This window comes from Vipera ursinii (assembly GCF_947247035.1).
Source record: "Vipera ursinii genome assembly, chromosome: 2".
Taxonomy (NCBI): domain Eukaryota; kingdom Metazoa; phylum Chordata; class Lepidosauria; order Squamata; family Viperidae; genus Vipera; species Vipera ursinii.
The window spans coordinates 224722334-224739092 of NC_139513.1; the positions used below are offsets into that span (position 1 = coordinate 224722334).

The following is a 16759-nucleotide window of genomic DNA, read 5'->3' on the forward strand; positions in this document are numbered from 1 at the left end:
CGGGCAGTTCTCGACTTACGACCACAACTGAGTCCAAAATTTCTGTTGCTATCTGAGACATTTCTTTAAGTGAATGCTGCCACATTTCATGACCTTTCTTGCCAAAGTTGTGAAGTGAATCACTGCTGTTGTTGCGTTAGTGACAAGGTTGTTAAGTGAACCTGGCTTCCCCACTGACTTTGCTTGTCAAAAGGTCGCAATCACGTAACCTCGGGACACTGCAACCATCATAAAGATGAGTCAGGTGCCAAGCACCAGAATTTTGACGACGTGACCATAGGGATGGTGCAACGGTCATAAGCACACACAAAAATGGTCATTTTTAAGTGGCAGTGTAACTCTGAATGGTCATTAAATGAACCAATGTAAATTGAAGTCTACCTGTGTTAGGATGCCACAGGAAGCAGCAGAGCCTTCTGAAGAAGCCCAAAGTCAAAACTGGAGCATACCCAGTATCCACCATATTTATGCCAGTTGGCTGTTTTCATCAGAAGTCTAATGTCACAATGCATATATGAAAAGGGGTGAGGCTACATCAACCTGGGTCAAGGCTGTTTTTGTCATTTCCCTACCCCATCCTACATCCATAGATGCCACCGATGGTCGGGTAAAGCTGACCAGAGAAATTTGTCAGATGTTCTCCTGTTCTGTCCCTGACTCAAGTTAATCATCTTTTGATTAGTGGGAAAAGATTTGAATATAATCCTTGAGAATAAAACAGGGAATCAAGAATGAGGAATTTTAAGATCCATGAAAGCATTTTACACTTTCCTGGGAATCTGGGGAGGGGGGGACAATAAAGTAGCCCCAATAGATCAAATTTGGCAACTGTTCTCGTGTTTTACTGTAGCCGATAGAAGGGTTAAGTCTGTGGTGGCAGAACGGGAGTTCCCAAATTAGAGATGGTGATAATATAAACCTACCACAACCCAACTTCAAGATTGCTAGATGCCATACCAACTATCCGTGAAATTGTCTGGGCAGAAAACATCTCAATTTAAATACTTGCAAGGTAATTTCTCTGCTATATAGACACAATTTATGTTATTATAGAGCTATTTACTGCTTTAGAGCTACTGAAAGCAGATGGGTTCGGCCCACTACAGCCAAGTGCCATGCCTTTCTGATCCAGGTGCATGTAGCTTTCTTTGCATTTTCAGTGCTAAGAACGCAGGATAACAAAGTTAGAAAATAATGCTTTAATTTTTTTTTATTTTTTATTCTTTTGAAGAGCTTCTTGTAGAGCTTGTAGTATGGGGAAAAAAACCTCTCTTCCTTCCTATCCTAGAGAAAGCTGAAGTTTGATCATCCCAAAGGTGTTTGTTTTTTTTCTCCAGGCAGCTGGACTGCTTTGTTTTTCTTTGAAGAGCTGAAGAAGCTTCTTAGAGGAGAAGGGAAACGTCTTCAAAGAAAAACAAGAAAGTCCAGTTGCCTCGTGAAAAAGCACTTTTGGGATAACTTTGATCTGGATGACTCTCCATTGACATGAAGTCTGATCACATTTCGTTTTGCCAAAGAAGAGCGGACAGCTACAACTGTAGGTTAGCTGGCACCCTCTTTCCAATCAATGGAAGCAGTTTTGAGATAGTAAAAGGCTCTGCTTCAAAAATGTGGCTTGCTCTCGGAAGCAGATTGATAAAAGGTAGTGCAGCAAGGAGTCCATGGTTCAAATTTACATTCAGCTACAAAAGCTGATTCACTGGGTGGAAGACCAGGCACTGTATTGCAGCTTTACTTGAGGCAAGGATGTCCACAGGGGGTCAAAAAAGTCAAGATGGCAACCACAGTTGGCCATGCCGTCTTTACAGCACTAATTTAGGGTTGTTCCTATAAGGATAAAATATATTTATCTCCTTCTGTTAAATCTCTTGTCTGCTTTGGGGCTTCACAATAAATGGGGGAGAATACAACCTACAGTAGGTCAATTTGGGCAAATTATAAATCCAATGATCAAATTTTATTTATTTTACTTTTTTATTTTAATCCCATTTATATCCCGCCCTTCTCCGAAGACTCAGGGAGGCTTGCAATCTAAAGCACAATGTGCTTAGCAATAGCCTTCATTCTATGTATATGCCTGCTTATTAGGGCTTTCAGGCACCCCAGCGGCATTATTACAAAGTCAGCTTAATTGCCCCCAACAATCTGGGTCCTCATTTTACCTACCTCAGAAGGATGGAAGGCTGAGTCAACCTTGAGCCTGGTGGGATGCGAACCAGCACTAATTGCAGGCAGCTGGTGTTACTTAAGGAGGCATTAGCCCACTGCTCCACCAAGGCTCTTTTTGTTTGTTCCACCATTATTTTGTTCCCATTAACAGTTATTTTAAGCAGCTGAGGATCTTGTGAAATGCAGTAGAAAGGAAGTATCAAACTCAGTGGAAATGGAACATAAAAAAAAGCAGAAAAGCAGAAAAGCAGAAAAAAAATATTGTAGAAATAAACTGATAGCAGTGATGGCTTGGAGTGGAGCTGCAATCTCTGCCTGAAAATGGAATTTATACCTTGGATCTACTCCTGAATAGCAACTATAGTCAAGGTCTTGTCTCCACCAGTGACTTATAATAATTTTCAGTTCCTTCATGCCATTACAATGCCACCATTGAATTGCTATAAAGCAAGTCCGCATTGCTGTCTTTTGGCACAATACTAATTGGATAACTTCCTGGTGAAGAAATGAAATTCAAACGGGGAAGCTCGAAATGCCTCTTTGGGATAGGAGGAATTTGTCATCCACGCTCTGCTAGCTTCCAGATTAAAGTGCTGCATTGAACTCTATCCAGAAGGTAACCCAAACTATTTCAAATGAATGATGTGGCATCTGTTGCAGAGCCTGCTGGCTTCTGCTTCTCTTTTCCATGTCATATCTTGGCAGGGGATTAGCAAGACCAAAAAGAAAAGAGTGCTTCTAACCATATACAAAATGCCTTCAAATGTGATTTTTGTGCATACGCTGAATCAAATGTTCCTGGCACTTGCCAAGCAACTTTTATCCTTAAAGCTGGTCATTCCAAGCTAATTTGTGTGACTGTGTACAAACAAAACTAAAAGTAGGTGACAATGGCAGTCCAGCACTATGGAACATGCTCTCCATGACTGTTCCCCCTTTACTGATGTCCTTTGCTACACTCACACATCAAAGCCAGAGACATTCTAAGTGACCTGTGACCAAAGTCTTCTTTTGATTGGAAGAGAAAGAAGAAATTATTAAATACACGATTGGGAAATGTTAACTAAGTGCATGCATGAGAGAGGCTCTAGGCAGCTTACAATAAAATAGATAAGACATAAAAATATAATACAAAAAGAAATTGCATGCAAGCATCATATAAGGGACACGGTGGCTCAGTGGGTTAGGATGCTGAGCTTGTCGATCAGAAGGTCGGCAGTTTGGTGGGTCAAATCCCAAGTGCCGCGTAGCAGAGTGAGCACCTGTTACTCGTCCCAGCTTCTGCCAACCTAGCAGTTCGAAAGCACGTAAAAATGCAAGTAGAAAAATAGGGACCACGACGGTGGGAAAGTAACAGCGTTCCGTGTGCCTTTGGCATCTAGTCATGCCGGCCACATGACCATGGAGACGTCCTCGGACAAGCACTGGCTCTTTGGCTTTGAAACAGAGATGAGCACCGGCCCCTAGAGTCGGAAACGACTAGCACGCATGTGCGGGGGAACCTTTACCTTTACCTTATCATATAAACAACTATCAGCAAAGCCAAAGCTCCTTCATATGCCCGGGGCCCAGGACAAGCACAAACCCAAGTTTTCAAGGTCCTGAAAAGGGATACCCTGTCAGGGATAGTCCAGTCTTGGGAGGGAATGATTTCCCAATGGCTGGGACACATGGCAGAAAAGGGTTTCCTTCTGGATCCCATCAGCTGACAGTCTTTAGCCCAGGGATGTTCAATCTAGGCAATGTTAAGACTTGTGGACTTCAACTCCCAGAATTCCCCAGCCAACCATGCTGGGAGTTGAAGTTGACAGCTCTTAAAGTTGTCAAGGTTGGACACCCCTGCCTTAGCCGATAGGTCCTAGTTATGTCCCTCTTGCTAGGGTCAGAGAAGATGAGTAGACACAATTGGGGAGAGACAATCCTGTAAATAACCCTGTCCTAAGCCATGAAGGGCTTTAAACATAACGAATTGCACCAAGATGCACACAGGAAGTCAATGCAGCTTAGGGAAGCAGCAATGCCACACATACCAGTGCCATTAACTGCTTGTATTGCTGTATTATGCACCAGCTGAAGCTTCCAAACACTCTTCAAGGGCAGCCCCATGCAATACACACTGCAATACTCCAGTCTTGAGTCACAAATCCCTAATCCAGCAACAGGCATAGCTGATGCACAACCAAAACATGTGCAAAAGTCATCATAAACATGGGTGCCATCTTCCTTCAGCAGGAGCCACGAGTCTGGGATGACTTCCCGATTTCACATCAGAATAGTTTGGGGCAATATTTTCTCATCTGGAACAAAAGATGGAAGGAAAGTCCCAAGAACCAGGAGATCCAAAATTCAAAGCCACTCAGGCTGGCTTGGATTGAACCAAAGCCTGATGCACCTGATCCATAATCCCACAGCCTCCACTATGGACCCACTCCATATTTTTTGAACGTACCACTCCAGAGTGTAACTGAGACTTAATCCAGTCCTTGGCCTAGTGAAAGTTGACAGCCCAAACCAAAAGGAGGACCATTTCTGATCAGGATGAATGCTCTAGTCTAGCTAACCAACCTAGTGTGGCTTATGTCAGCCAGAATCACATCAGTGATGAAGAAAATGTTACTTTGTATATATCAGATTAAGCAGTTCCCTATATTCCTAAAGAGATTTTGAGACAGAAGGGAACCTGCAGAAAGAGGTATACAATTTTGTGTCAGGTCTCCTCGGCATATGTGGTAAATGAAGGGTTTTGGTGAAATGCTACATACATCAGACAAATTCCAACATCTCTCCTCATCATAGGCATTGCTAAGTATTCCAGGAAAGTATCATTTGCATGCATCACATTTTGCATGTAAGTATTAGAAACTCATGGGAAACCACATTTCAGGAAGAAATATGCATACAATCTGGAACAATCAATCCAGCAAGTCAAATAGCCAAGTCTTGAATCAGCCTTGCACTATTAATCTGAATGACCCTACGTCCATTTCTTTCCTGGAATCGATTTGCTGATTACGAATCAAAAGTATTATTTTGCATTCATGTCATTGCAACAGAGATGAAATGAAGAGATTCAACAAACTGGAACAGATTTTTGCATCTGCTTATATGCATTCATAGCTTTTAAAATCTCAGAAGTATCCTGAAGATACAGCATACACATTATTTATAAAAGCTGGCCAAGTTTTTTCAGCTGTATCTTATTGGCTCTCTATTCTTGGGACCTGAATTGAAATCCTGCAAAATCCATTTTGTAGCTAGTACAGATTATGACAATGAAAGTGTTTCTTCAGTGTGATCTTCACACTGGATTTTCACATTGTCGTTTATCTAATAACAATATTTCATTTTTAGATCAAAACCTGTACTCCGTACAGCACATATCCAAACACACAGCAAAGAAAACTGTTCTGTTCTACAATTAACACTAATTCATGTGGAATATATAATTATATATGTTTAAGCAATGTTTAACTCTGTAAGAATTACTTGCAATTAAGAATACTAAGTACTAATGAACTGTGTACAATAGTTTAAATTCACATGATTTAGTGTCAATTTGAGGAACTTGTTCACAGGCAGAATTCATGCAAAAGATATATATATATATATATATATATATATATATATATATATATATATATATATATATATATATATATATATATATATATATATACATATATATATATATATGTGCAAATTATTCAAATTGCTAATAAAGAATTTGGGAGGCTAAGATGATCATTTCGAAATGATCATCTTAGCCTCCCAAATTCTTTATTAGCAATTTGAATAATTTGCACAAATAATGAGCTGTCATAAGTTGACTAGTTCCTGTGGATAAGCCCTGAGCCGGGCCAAAACAGGAATGAAAGAGTTAATTAGCAAGGTCCATTCAAAAAGCCTTGACAAATACTTAAACATATATATATATATATATATATATAATGGATTATAAAATAATATTATTAAGCTTTAATCTTATTAATATACATAGGCATATCATTGTATCTGAATATGACCAACAACTTAGATGCTTTCCAGAGTGAATCAGAGGGCATAAATTTATGCCATTTAAAGAAAAAAGAAAATTAATGATCATAGAATGCACTATTTTGATTTGCAAAACATTTAAATATTTTATTTTCATATATAAAAACATGCATATTATGTACATTTTATTATCCCCCTTTACATCTGAAATTATTTTTTCCAAAAGTATGATGGCAAAAGGCAGTGGCCACGCGTTTGTCAGACAGCATATCAATAATTGCTAAAGTTTTGGAATAGTCAATTCCCCAAAAAAAGGGCAACTCAGCTACTCTGAAATCGACTGATACTAGGGCTGTGTTGTAGTTCAAAACCTGTTTATTGGAAATCAGTTTCAACAAAATCTGAAGAACTTATTTCAAGTGTATTTTGGATAAAGCGCCTAGAAGAAATCTCTAATAAATTCAAAGGGACTTGCTTCTTGGCCCATATGGTTAAGTTCAATTCTAAGTGCCAATATATTTGTTTTGAGGATCCCATTGTCGGCCTATTGAGAAACACCGGTGACCATTGAAGATGGTCATTTAAGAATTGATTCAACAGAAAAAGGTAATGGTTCATTTGTGGATAATTTTGTTACAACTTGTTTAGTCTCCAGAAAGTCTTTTGCATATCTGTCGATGCTGAATTTGTGCTTTGGGTTTTCTCTGAAGGCGCACTCTCTATATTTCTTGGATGCCTCATCAAAAGTGGTTTTTAACTCTGATCCCGCTTTGCTCTGAAGCGTCTGCTGGAATAATGAATGGAAAGGACTGTGTTTAGAGGAGGGTGGCAGTAGCAGATGTTGCTTGTTGCTTTCTTTGCCCATCTTGCTGAGAGACGGGTCCCGATGAACCATAGGATCCTTGCCGGAGATCTGTGGAAAGGTTCTCTTGGGAGATGAAAACGCCGATCTCTCAGGAGCCTCCCGAGAGATGTTTTGGAGTTCACTTTGAGGGGTCTCGCGTTCTTGAACATGAGGATGGTGGAACACGTTCTCATTTTTTGACACTGTGATCTCATGTTCAGAGGTGGGAAAATCCTGGCCATGCGAAACCTTATTGTCCCAAGCTACTCCAGGTTTGAGAGACTGGACTGTGGTAGCGTTTAGAAGGCATTGCTGATAGAGAAGGGCATCGCTGAGAGGGCCACACTTTGGCCACACCAAGAACCTGGAGGGCAAAGGATATTGCCTGTACGTGGTGGCCACACTCAGATTTGATGAGATCAGTTCCATGTTTCCCGAGCCCGAATACTGCATAGTCAGATCTAAGCAGGTAGGCAGAAAACCGCAAAACTCCTTACTGGAAGCTTCAAGTTGATGAGGGTTAAAACTCTTGTAAGAATTGTACTCGGGGCTATGCACCCTGCGGTTTGGCAGGAAGAAGGCAGCAGCCTGGGTGGCTTCCATCATTTCTCGTTCCTTATATTCTCGCTCAAGCATTATGTTCTCAAGTTCTTTGTCAGCAAAAGCCCGCCTTTTTCTCATTCTGTCACTAACGGGAGGCGGCAAGGACGAGTTCCCTCCAAGGTAAGGTTCTGCTGGAATGGGACGATAACCTTGGAGGGGGAAAAATAATTGTTTCAATAATTAAAAAGTGTAAAAAGTGCAAAATGATAAGAGTGCTAATGCAGTGTAAACAACACGGTCTCTCCCTGCCTGGTCACCGATGACCTTGAAGACAACGTTTTACAGTATAGCAATTTGGTGCATACACACTGCTTTCCTATCCTCAACAGGTTAACTTCAGAGATTATGTAAACGTGAGAAACAAGAACCTGAAAGATTTTCTCTCTTTATCCTGCCTCCCAGTTGACACCTAAAGCAAAACTTGTTGATCACCTGCCAAGATTTATGATCAATGTTTGCATCAGCCGTTTAGGCATCTATTTATAGATGTACAAGTTGTCCTTTTGATAAGATGCAGGAAAAAGTGCAAGGAACATAGTGCTTTTTACCTCCAACTACTAATTACTTTCACTATATCCAAAGTCACACTGAACATCATAGTAATAATTAGCTCAAAAATCCGTTTTCACACACACACACACCCATTTTACATTAACATTTCTTTATTATGACACTTATAATTTTGAAAGATCTCTATACCTACAACTGGTGCATTCCTATTCTCTAAAGGTACACAGAGGTAAAGAAAAAAAATCCAAGGAGTACTAGAAGAAAAGAGAAAGAAAGTTAAGACAAATCAGAAAAGGCAGCATGAAGCATAAGAATGTTTCTACTCCTACAAGGAAAGTATCCTCTCAAGAATGTAAAAAATGAACCAAAAGAAAAAGAAGAAATATAAAGAAATCACTTGGTGTAGTTAAGATGACAGTCCTATTTCTTTTAACTGGAAAAAAAAGCGTAAGTAAAGGGAATGGATTTTACTCCCCAAAATTATGGTATTTACAGCTCTGACTTATATTTCACATGCTCCAAATAAATATATCAACCACAGCTACAAATTCAAAAACACATAGGATTCTTACTGCATACAGTATGAAAATATTCTGAATTTCCAAGTTATGTTGAAAACTCAAAAAAGCAACTAGTCTGAAGACTTTAAGAAGCTCATTCCTTACATATTTTGAATTTTATTCCTTGTGGTCAATACAGCACTAATACCCTCTCTTCCATAACATCACCAATGATCACTCTCTTGTAAGTTATCTTCAGTGTCAATTCATAAACCTAAAAATTGAATTGTCCTTCAAATCTGTCTGCATCTTAGTATTTTCTGGTGATTAGAAAAAAGCAAAGAATTTTTTTTAAAAAAATCATTTCATACCCATGTGGTACTATGTTACCAATACTGGGGGGAAAGTGTGAAGAAAAACTGGGAAGATCCCTATAGCATGCCCTACAACTCTTGATTAATTTCCACTAATCGTGAGATGTGCAACTCAAGTATTTATTTGCTTAGAAATAAGTACCGCTTGTCATCTTGACAAAGAATGAAAAACTTTCACAACAGGAAATCTATGAAATCTCAAAGATTTTGACTAGATCAGATATCTATTTTGGAAGAAGTCAAGGGCAAACAACTTCCGTATTATTGTTGAGAAAAATAAGGACTGATAAATGAACTCACCAGGAATCAAAGTCAACTCATGGGAAACTTTAATAAAGGAATTTGTAAGGTTCAGTTTACTACAACAGAACAGTTCTATAATGGACATTACTTCTCAGATATAGTATATTCCTTATTGAGTTCAGCAAGACATAATCCCAAATAAGATTATTTAGGATCGCTGCAGGGGAGAATTTCATGTTATACATAGATTTCCACAGGCCCATTAAAAATAATTGCTCAAAAACATGAATAATTTAATGGGATTTTCATCCAAATAAAACATTTGTATATGGTATAAAGCTACAGTGCAAGATGTCACTAACTTGAATAGAAATGGATTTTCTATTAGTAATTAGTAAATTACTAATTGTCAACACTACAGGAATTGAATCAGAGACTTTAGATTTATTAAAATAATATCAAATGCTAAATATAATAACTAATAGGATTATTGTACTTAGGAAGTAAAAGAACTCCACTATTAATGCTTTCAAAAAGGTAATGCCATTCAATTTAAAATTAACTATTTTAATCTATAATTTTCCTAAGACACAAGCTTATATATACTTTTGTCACAGAAATATTAATTTAACTCCTCAAAATATCACATTTTTAAACAATTATTTGAATACAAGTTGGGGCAAAATGAAGAGAAAGTTCAATTTGCAGGAAATTATCTTATTGAAATCTGTTTGGAATTAAGGAGAAGTTCTTCACTGCAACAACTCTATACTTCATTTTCCTAAGTTAATCTGACTATTCCTTTTAAAAGATGGAAAGGTTATTTCCATATGATATTAGCTATTTTTAAAAATCTTCAAATAACAAGTATGTAGATTCTGTATTTCTTCTTTGCATAATCTAATCTAGCCCTTATCATAGTTGCCAGTAATTCAGTTACTGGCTATAACACTGTCATCAATTCATTTCCATGAAAGCCTCTTCCATTTTTTTCTGACAAAATTAAAGTGTACAAATCACAGTCTAATTAAGAAGTTTTTGTTCAAAGACCACTGAGATTTGTGGTGGATCAGCGTCCATGAATGTTTACAATTGTTTGACTAATTTTCTTAGTTTTTTTATTACAAACTGAAAGGAGTAAAATGTTCATATATTAACAAACAAAACAAAAATAATTCCTAAGATATATAAAGACAGGCAACTTCAAAGTGCTAAAAATTGTTACCTTCTAAAATGCTTTTAGCCAGCAAACTAGGTGTCCGAACATGTCTCTGGTACACTGTTCTGCGCTCAAAATTAGCCTGTTTGCCTGTATGTCCCTTCTTATCCTAATAGAGAAACATGGAGGGGGGGGGGAGAGAGAGAAAAAAATCATAAATTATGTATATTCTATTTATTTCCAGCAGCACCAATTTCTGAGATTGCAATTTGGGGGGGGAGGCAGTACTCTTCATACTCCTTGTATTAAGAGACTAGAAAGAGACTGGGGTTTCACAACATTTTTAAACCAATTTAGCAGCTGCATTCATACCTCTTCATAAGTTAGTGCCTTATATTTGTCTATTTGACTACAGTTCAATGCATTGTGCAAACTTAGAAAATGGGTTAATTAACCAGGTTAAACATCTTCTAATTTTAATGAATTGCTTCTACATCAGATATCTTCCTGTGACTCTAAATACATCAGGAATTTTACTTCTAAACAATTGGCTCAAAGGTTTAAACAAAATGTATAGTTTTATCCTGTGCTCCCAATATAGGCAGTAGCCAATACCAACAGGAAGCAAATGATTAATTCTTTCAATTAAATCAAATATATTAAATATCTTTAGCTTTGGCTAGAATATGCAAAATGCATTTTAATTAGGAATGATCACATAAGAAATTGCCAAAATGCATGCCATACTATGCTGTTGAAAAAGAAAAATGCATTTTCTAACATATTTGCTGCTACTTGTTTAAAAGAATTCTTTTAACAAAAACTCTTGATCAGAATTAAAATTGACTTTATATCCGGTTGAAATCTATATGTGTTTTCTTTTTAAAACCTTAGCTTGTGATATCCTAGGAGTCTTAATCCTGAGGAAATGACAGAAAGAAAAGACTGTCTGGGGAAATATCAAGGTGGGTATATTTGTTACAGTCTGGATTCAATTTGTTCCCATAGTGAATTGAAGACCTTATAATGAAATGCTTTCAGGAAGCCCTGAAAACAGGTAAATCAGAAGAGAGGTTGCAACTAAAGCTGAGAACCAATTCCATTTTCCACCCACACTTCCACAAAAATCCAAATTAAAACACTTGGGTCCAAGCTAAATCAGTCTCACAAAAGCGTTAGGCCAGCTAACAGCATCGCGGCACCTTGTAGCCAGTTTAAATCCAAGCAGTCTGTCAAGGCCTGCAAAGGATAAGGGTCCATCCAAATAAAATAGCTATTATTAATTATTATTATTATTATTATTATTATTATTATTATTATTATTATTATTATTATTATTATTATTATTATTATTATTATTATTATTATTAATTATTTTCCTTTGGGAAGCAAAAAGGCGTCCCAGTTCCATAAAGCGGTTACTGAAAGCGCTCTGGTCCCAGAGGATTCCCCATCCCGACCGCACAGTCGGGAGGGTGGGTCGTTGGGGGACTCCTGCCCCTCCATCAAAAAGGAGGCCGGCTCGATTCCGCGGCCGCCGCCCCCAGGGCCCATCTTTTCCTGGGAAGATCAGCTCCAGCGGCCTCAAATCCGGCCCAACGTCTCCGGGCAGCTGAGGATCCCCGGAACCAAAAACCGACGCGCCAAACCTCCGAGCCTTCGAGGCTGCGGCCCTTAGGGCCAGCGTAGCGTGCGCGCTCACCCTTTAAGGCAAGGCTCCGCCTCCCGAGCCGGGTCCTTTGTGCGGAGGGAAAACAAGGGCAGGAGAGGATGGGGACGGCGGGGGAGCCTCACCCGGAGGGCGGAGGGCGAAATCCGCCCGGGCTCCCCAAGAAGAGCCTCTCTCCCAGGGACGGGAGGCCGGGCCAGTCGGGCACTTACCTCGGTGGCCTGCTGCCTGCGAAGCGCCACCTGGGCGGCCATGACGCGCTGCCGCTCCACCACCAGCAGGCAGTTGGCACACTGGCAGTCCCGCCACCGGCAGAAGCGCTTGTGGCCTTTCAGGCAGGACACCACGCCGTGGTTGCGGCAGCGCGCGCACTTGGGTGTGCGGCTAAGCTTGCGGACCGGCTGCTCCCCGCCGCCTACGCCTCTTTCCTCCGCCGCCGGCGACGGCGAGACAAGCTGAGGCTGCGGCAGCCCAGGCAGCCGGAGAAGGTCGCCCTCGCCCGCTACCCCGCCGCCGGCTTCGGCTTCGTCTTCTTCGCCCTCCTCGTCCTCGTCGTCCTGGTTGTCCTCTTCCTCCTCGTCGTCTCCGGCGGACTGTAGCGAGGGCGCGCGGGCCGCAGCCGGCGACGGCCGCTCGAGCTGATCCGGCTCTTCCAGGCTCTCCACGTCGATCTCCCAGGCGGCGGCGGCGGCGGCGGCGACGGGGCCCACCTGCTGCCCCTCAGCCATGGCGCGGCTCCCGCCTTCTCCTCCAGCTCGCTTCTTCCTGCCCGAGAGACAGAGAGGGAGAGAGAGGGAGGAAAGAGGCGCGGCGCCCTCGGATTAGAGCCGAGATCTGGCCTGGCTGCCCCCCTCCCGCTGCCAGACCGAGAGATTGACGAGGCTGCTTTGCCGAGACCCGTCTGGGATGCTGCTGAATAAGTATCCGCGGAGAGTTGGGGGTAACCCATGGGCAGGGGTCGGCAACCTTGGCTCTTTTATGACTCGCGGACTTCAACTCCCAGAATTCCCGAGCCAGCATAAGCTGGCTCGGGAATTCTGGGAGTTGAAGTCCGCGAGTCATAAAAGAGCCAAGGTTGCCGACCCCTGCCCATGGCAGTTCTCGGGGACTTAACCCGGAGGAAGGGTCTCCTTCGGGGAGAGGGAGGGGAGAAAGGCGGAGAGACGGGAGGTTTTTCCGTGGCTCCCCTGCCCGGCGTGCACAAATTGTACCCACAACTCGAAGGTGGGTTTTTTATTTTTATTTTTTTCGCGCAGCCGCCGGCCGTCCTTCCTTCCACCCCCTCAAGACCCGAACGCCTTTGGGGTGGGGGGGGCTTCAAATAAAAATGCGACGCGCCTTCTCAACTCGCTTTCGGCCCCAGAGAGAAAGGCGGGTGGTGTCTTTGGATTTGGCGACACCTCCCACATCCCAAATTAGGAGAGCGATGGGAATTGTAGAGAGATAACATTCGGGAGATATGGCAGGGCTTGGATAAAAAGCTGGCAGATCTTTAGAAAGACCACGCTTCTGTCCTGCTCACCTCCACCCTTATTGCCCAAGAAGGTTTGGTGCGCCTTCCAGGAGTAAGGCCAGATAGAGGGAGGGTGTGTGTGTGTGTGTGTGTGTGTGTGTGTCACAATTGGGTTTACCTGGCATTTTGAAAAGAGGTGCTCCCTTTTGTTTTTACGGCCATCTAATTCGCAGGGCACTCTGTTTATTAAATAGGGTTTAGCGAATCAACCATAACTCGCTGGGGCCACAAAGCTACTTAGAAACCTCATTATAGCTTAGATGTGGTACACGGCGCCCACCCACCATCCTCACTGCATTTTTTTTCCCTCCCTCTCTGAGGTAATAAAGAAGCTTCACAGAATGTGGGTCAGCAAGGTATGTTCTGCTCTGCTATCAAAGAGGGAAGGGAAGGATGATGCACAATTTTAAGATAAGATCAGAGCAGTCTTTAGTGGAAAGTAGAAAGTCCCTCTCTATTAACCAGAAAAGATTGCAGTCAGATTCATGTCTCTGTCAATTCAGGAGAGTTTACAGCCTTACTGTCTCCCCCTTGTGAAAAAGGTCAGCATTGGTCTTAATTCACACGTCATACACCTGTGCAGTGTGTATTTGCTTTTCCTTGACGTGTGAAGGCATCTATTGTGGTTTAATGTTATGCGGGAATATTCTAATCTGGGCCATACAAAGTAGCTTAATATGGATTATTGAATTAAACACAGTGGCCAATTTCATGCAAGGCATTCATTCAACAGAAAGTAAAAGCAAACAAATAAAGATTTAGTAGGATGTGTGAATTGGTGTTCCTTTTTAACAACTCAGATCTATATCAACATGAAAGCAATATAAAATTGGTCTTCATTGCAGTTTTTAGCACTTTTATTGGATGATACTATAAATAGCCACAGATTAAGAAATGTCCTAAACCCAACATGCAAGCAGCGGGTGTGTGTGTGTGTGATCTGCATCTAGAAATTCAGAATCTAGCAAACGTGTGCCGTAAGGCTGGCTTTGGGAGACTTAACATTGTTTTAATTCGATTTACAGAGACCATTCTGACATACTAGGATCATCTTTCACATATTTTCCTTGTTTCCATTGGATCTCTCATATTAAAAAAAATCATCTTTGGATATAATTTTCTTAGTCCCTACACCAAGAGGAAGGTCTCTCTTTCCTTAAAAATGCACTTCAGAAAAATAACAAATACTAAATAGTCTGTTTAAAGCTCCAATCCTAGACATATCTTGGTTATCTAGAGATATACTTTTCTGGAAGTATAACCCTATGGCTGCTTATGGTTGAAGGTTTCCCTGCATACAAGTACAAATGAAGTAAACAAAACTAAATTTGATTAGGAACATGAGTAAATATCACAATAACTCTGGTTTGATGACTGGTCCTCACCACACACTAAGTGGTGCAAACAGGCTACATATTATGGCTTTGGGAAATCTGAGTCTAACTAATGCATCTATGATTTGTTGGTTGGTGAATAACTTTGGCATCTAACCTCATGCATTCCAGTGTATATCAGTATAGAAACATGAATTATAAAGGAGAATGGATTTAGCCAAAGACATAATTCATCTTTATTTCTTAGGTTACATATAAATGTAAACTATACCCTCAGAGCAAAACCACTTTAACCAGAGGTTTATGTCAGGAGCCTGACTTTCATTGTTTTCTTTCAACCACTGAAAGTTGTTTTTTTTTGGTGTGTGCCATGTTTCCAGTCTAAAGATTGACTCACACACACACACACACACCCTGCTTCTCTCTTCAAAAGAGTTCGCTTGGGTCACTGAATGCAGCACAAGTGGGGTGTCAGGGAAGTTCTGTGGATGTGGACAGACAAGTTGTTCGCATGGAAAATAGACACGTGTAACTAGAAAACACCTTTTGTGCCTTGCCGTTTGGGACCAGGTTTGACAGGAGTTGTAATCCAACCGGTCAAGCTGGCTGAATGCATGGCTTATCCTTGCCCAGCCTCACCTGCCTGTAAGAACCTTCCCCGTTGCAAAACCGCTACGCTTAACTGAGAGTAAGTGGCTTGCATTAAAAGTACTACCTTAATGCTAAAAGTAAAGTTAAAAAGTTCGACTCTGGGCAACCAAGTGCTGATCTTTTCCTTGGCGTTTCAATGCTGGCCCTAAATGCAAAGGTGTCCCAAAAGCGAGTACAATTCATCGGCGTTCTTTCAGCCGACTCTGCCTTTCTTCCCGCCGCCTTCGCGGTACCTTAAGAGGCGCGACCCAGAAGAAGAGACCGCTAAGGTCTCCGCCTGCAAGGTGGCCACCCAAGACAGCCCAAGTGAGGGGGGGGCTTCTCGGAGGGAAAAGGGGGGGGGCCTACTTCGCGCAACCCTCCCTCCCCCGGGCTCCCCAGCCCTAGCCGACCTCTGGAGACTTACCACAACCAAGCGTCCGAGGGGGCTGCGGAGGCGCTCAGTAACGGCATGCGGTCCCGGCGAAGGCGGAGACGGCTACGGGCGAAGTCGCTTCAGCCCGCCCAAAGCCTGGCCACGTCTCCAGCCACCCCTGAGCCCTGGATCGGGGCGATTCCTCTCGAGGAGACCCACCGAAGCGGCTCCAACCCCCGCAGACGCGTAGAGGAAGCAAAGCTCGCCAGCGGCAGCAGCAGCAGCCACACCGCCTGCCTGTTTCTTAGACTCCGGACGTCCCTCCCTATATGATCGGTCCCAGGACGCGGACACCCGCCCGACCGACCCACCAATTGGTGAGTGGTCGGGCCCAAGGCTCGCCGATTGGCTGCGAGGGAATTCCAGTTGCCCCACCTCTTCGACGCTCCGCCCCTTCGGAGGTTCTTGCCAGCTTCTCGGCAGCTGTTTGTTATTTTATTTTATTTTTTCCTTTTCCCTCCGCTTGGCGAGATCACCTTTTATTTACCAGCCTCGGCAGCAAAATGAGTTATGTGTAAAAGGCTCGGTTGGTAACCCAAGACTGAAAAAGAAAGTCGCCAACAGCTACGAAAGCAGAGCTGCGAGTATAAATAAAGCTGCGGAGGCAAGCGTGCTCCTTGGGAGTCAAAAAAAAGAAAAAAAAGCAGAATGCATCTTTCCCTAACCATAAATCCCTCCAGAGCGGGTCTAAATTCTCGGGCTCTGATATCGCCGAAGGCCCCAAAGAGGATTCTTTAACCTTTCCGATTATTCTGCAATGATAAAATTCAGAAATAATAAGA

General features: G+C 42.0%; 1 protein-coding gene across 1 annotated transcript; it reads right to left on the reverse strand.

The window, feature by feature from the left end:
- Window positions 1–6706: 6706 nt before the first annotated feature.
- DMRT2 (doublesex and mab-3 related transcription factor 2) lies at window positions 6707–16015 on the reverse strand (the record flags this gene model as incomplete). Its single annotated transcript, XM_083355113.1, is given in 7 exon segments — window positions 6707–6739; window positions 6743–7758; window positions 8309–8360; window positions 8363–8373; window positions 10462–10564; window positions 12277–12829; window positions 15972–16015. Coding segments are annotated over 7 exon segments (1812 nt in total).
- Window positions 16016–16759: the final 744 nt, after the last annotated feature.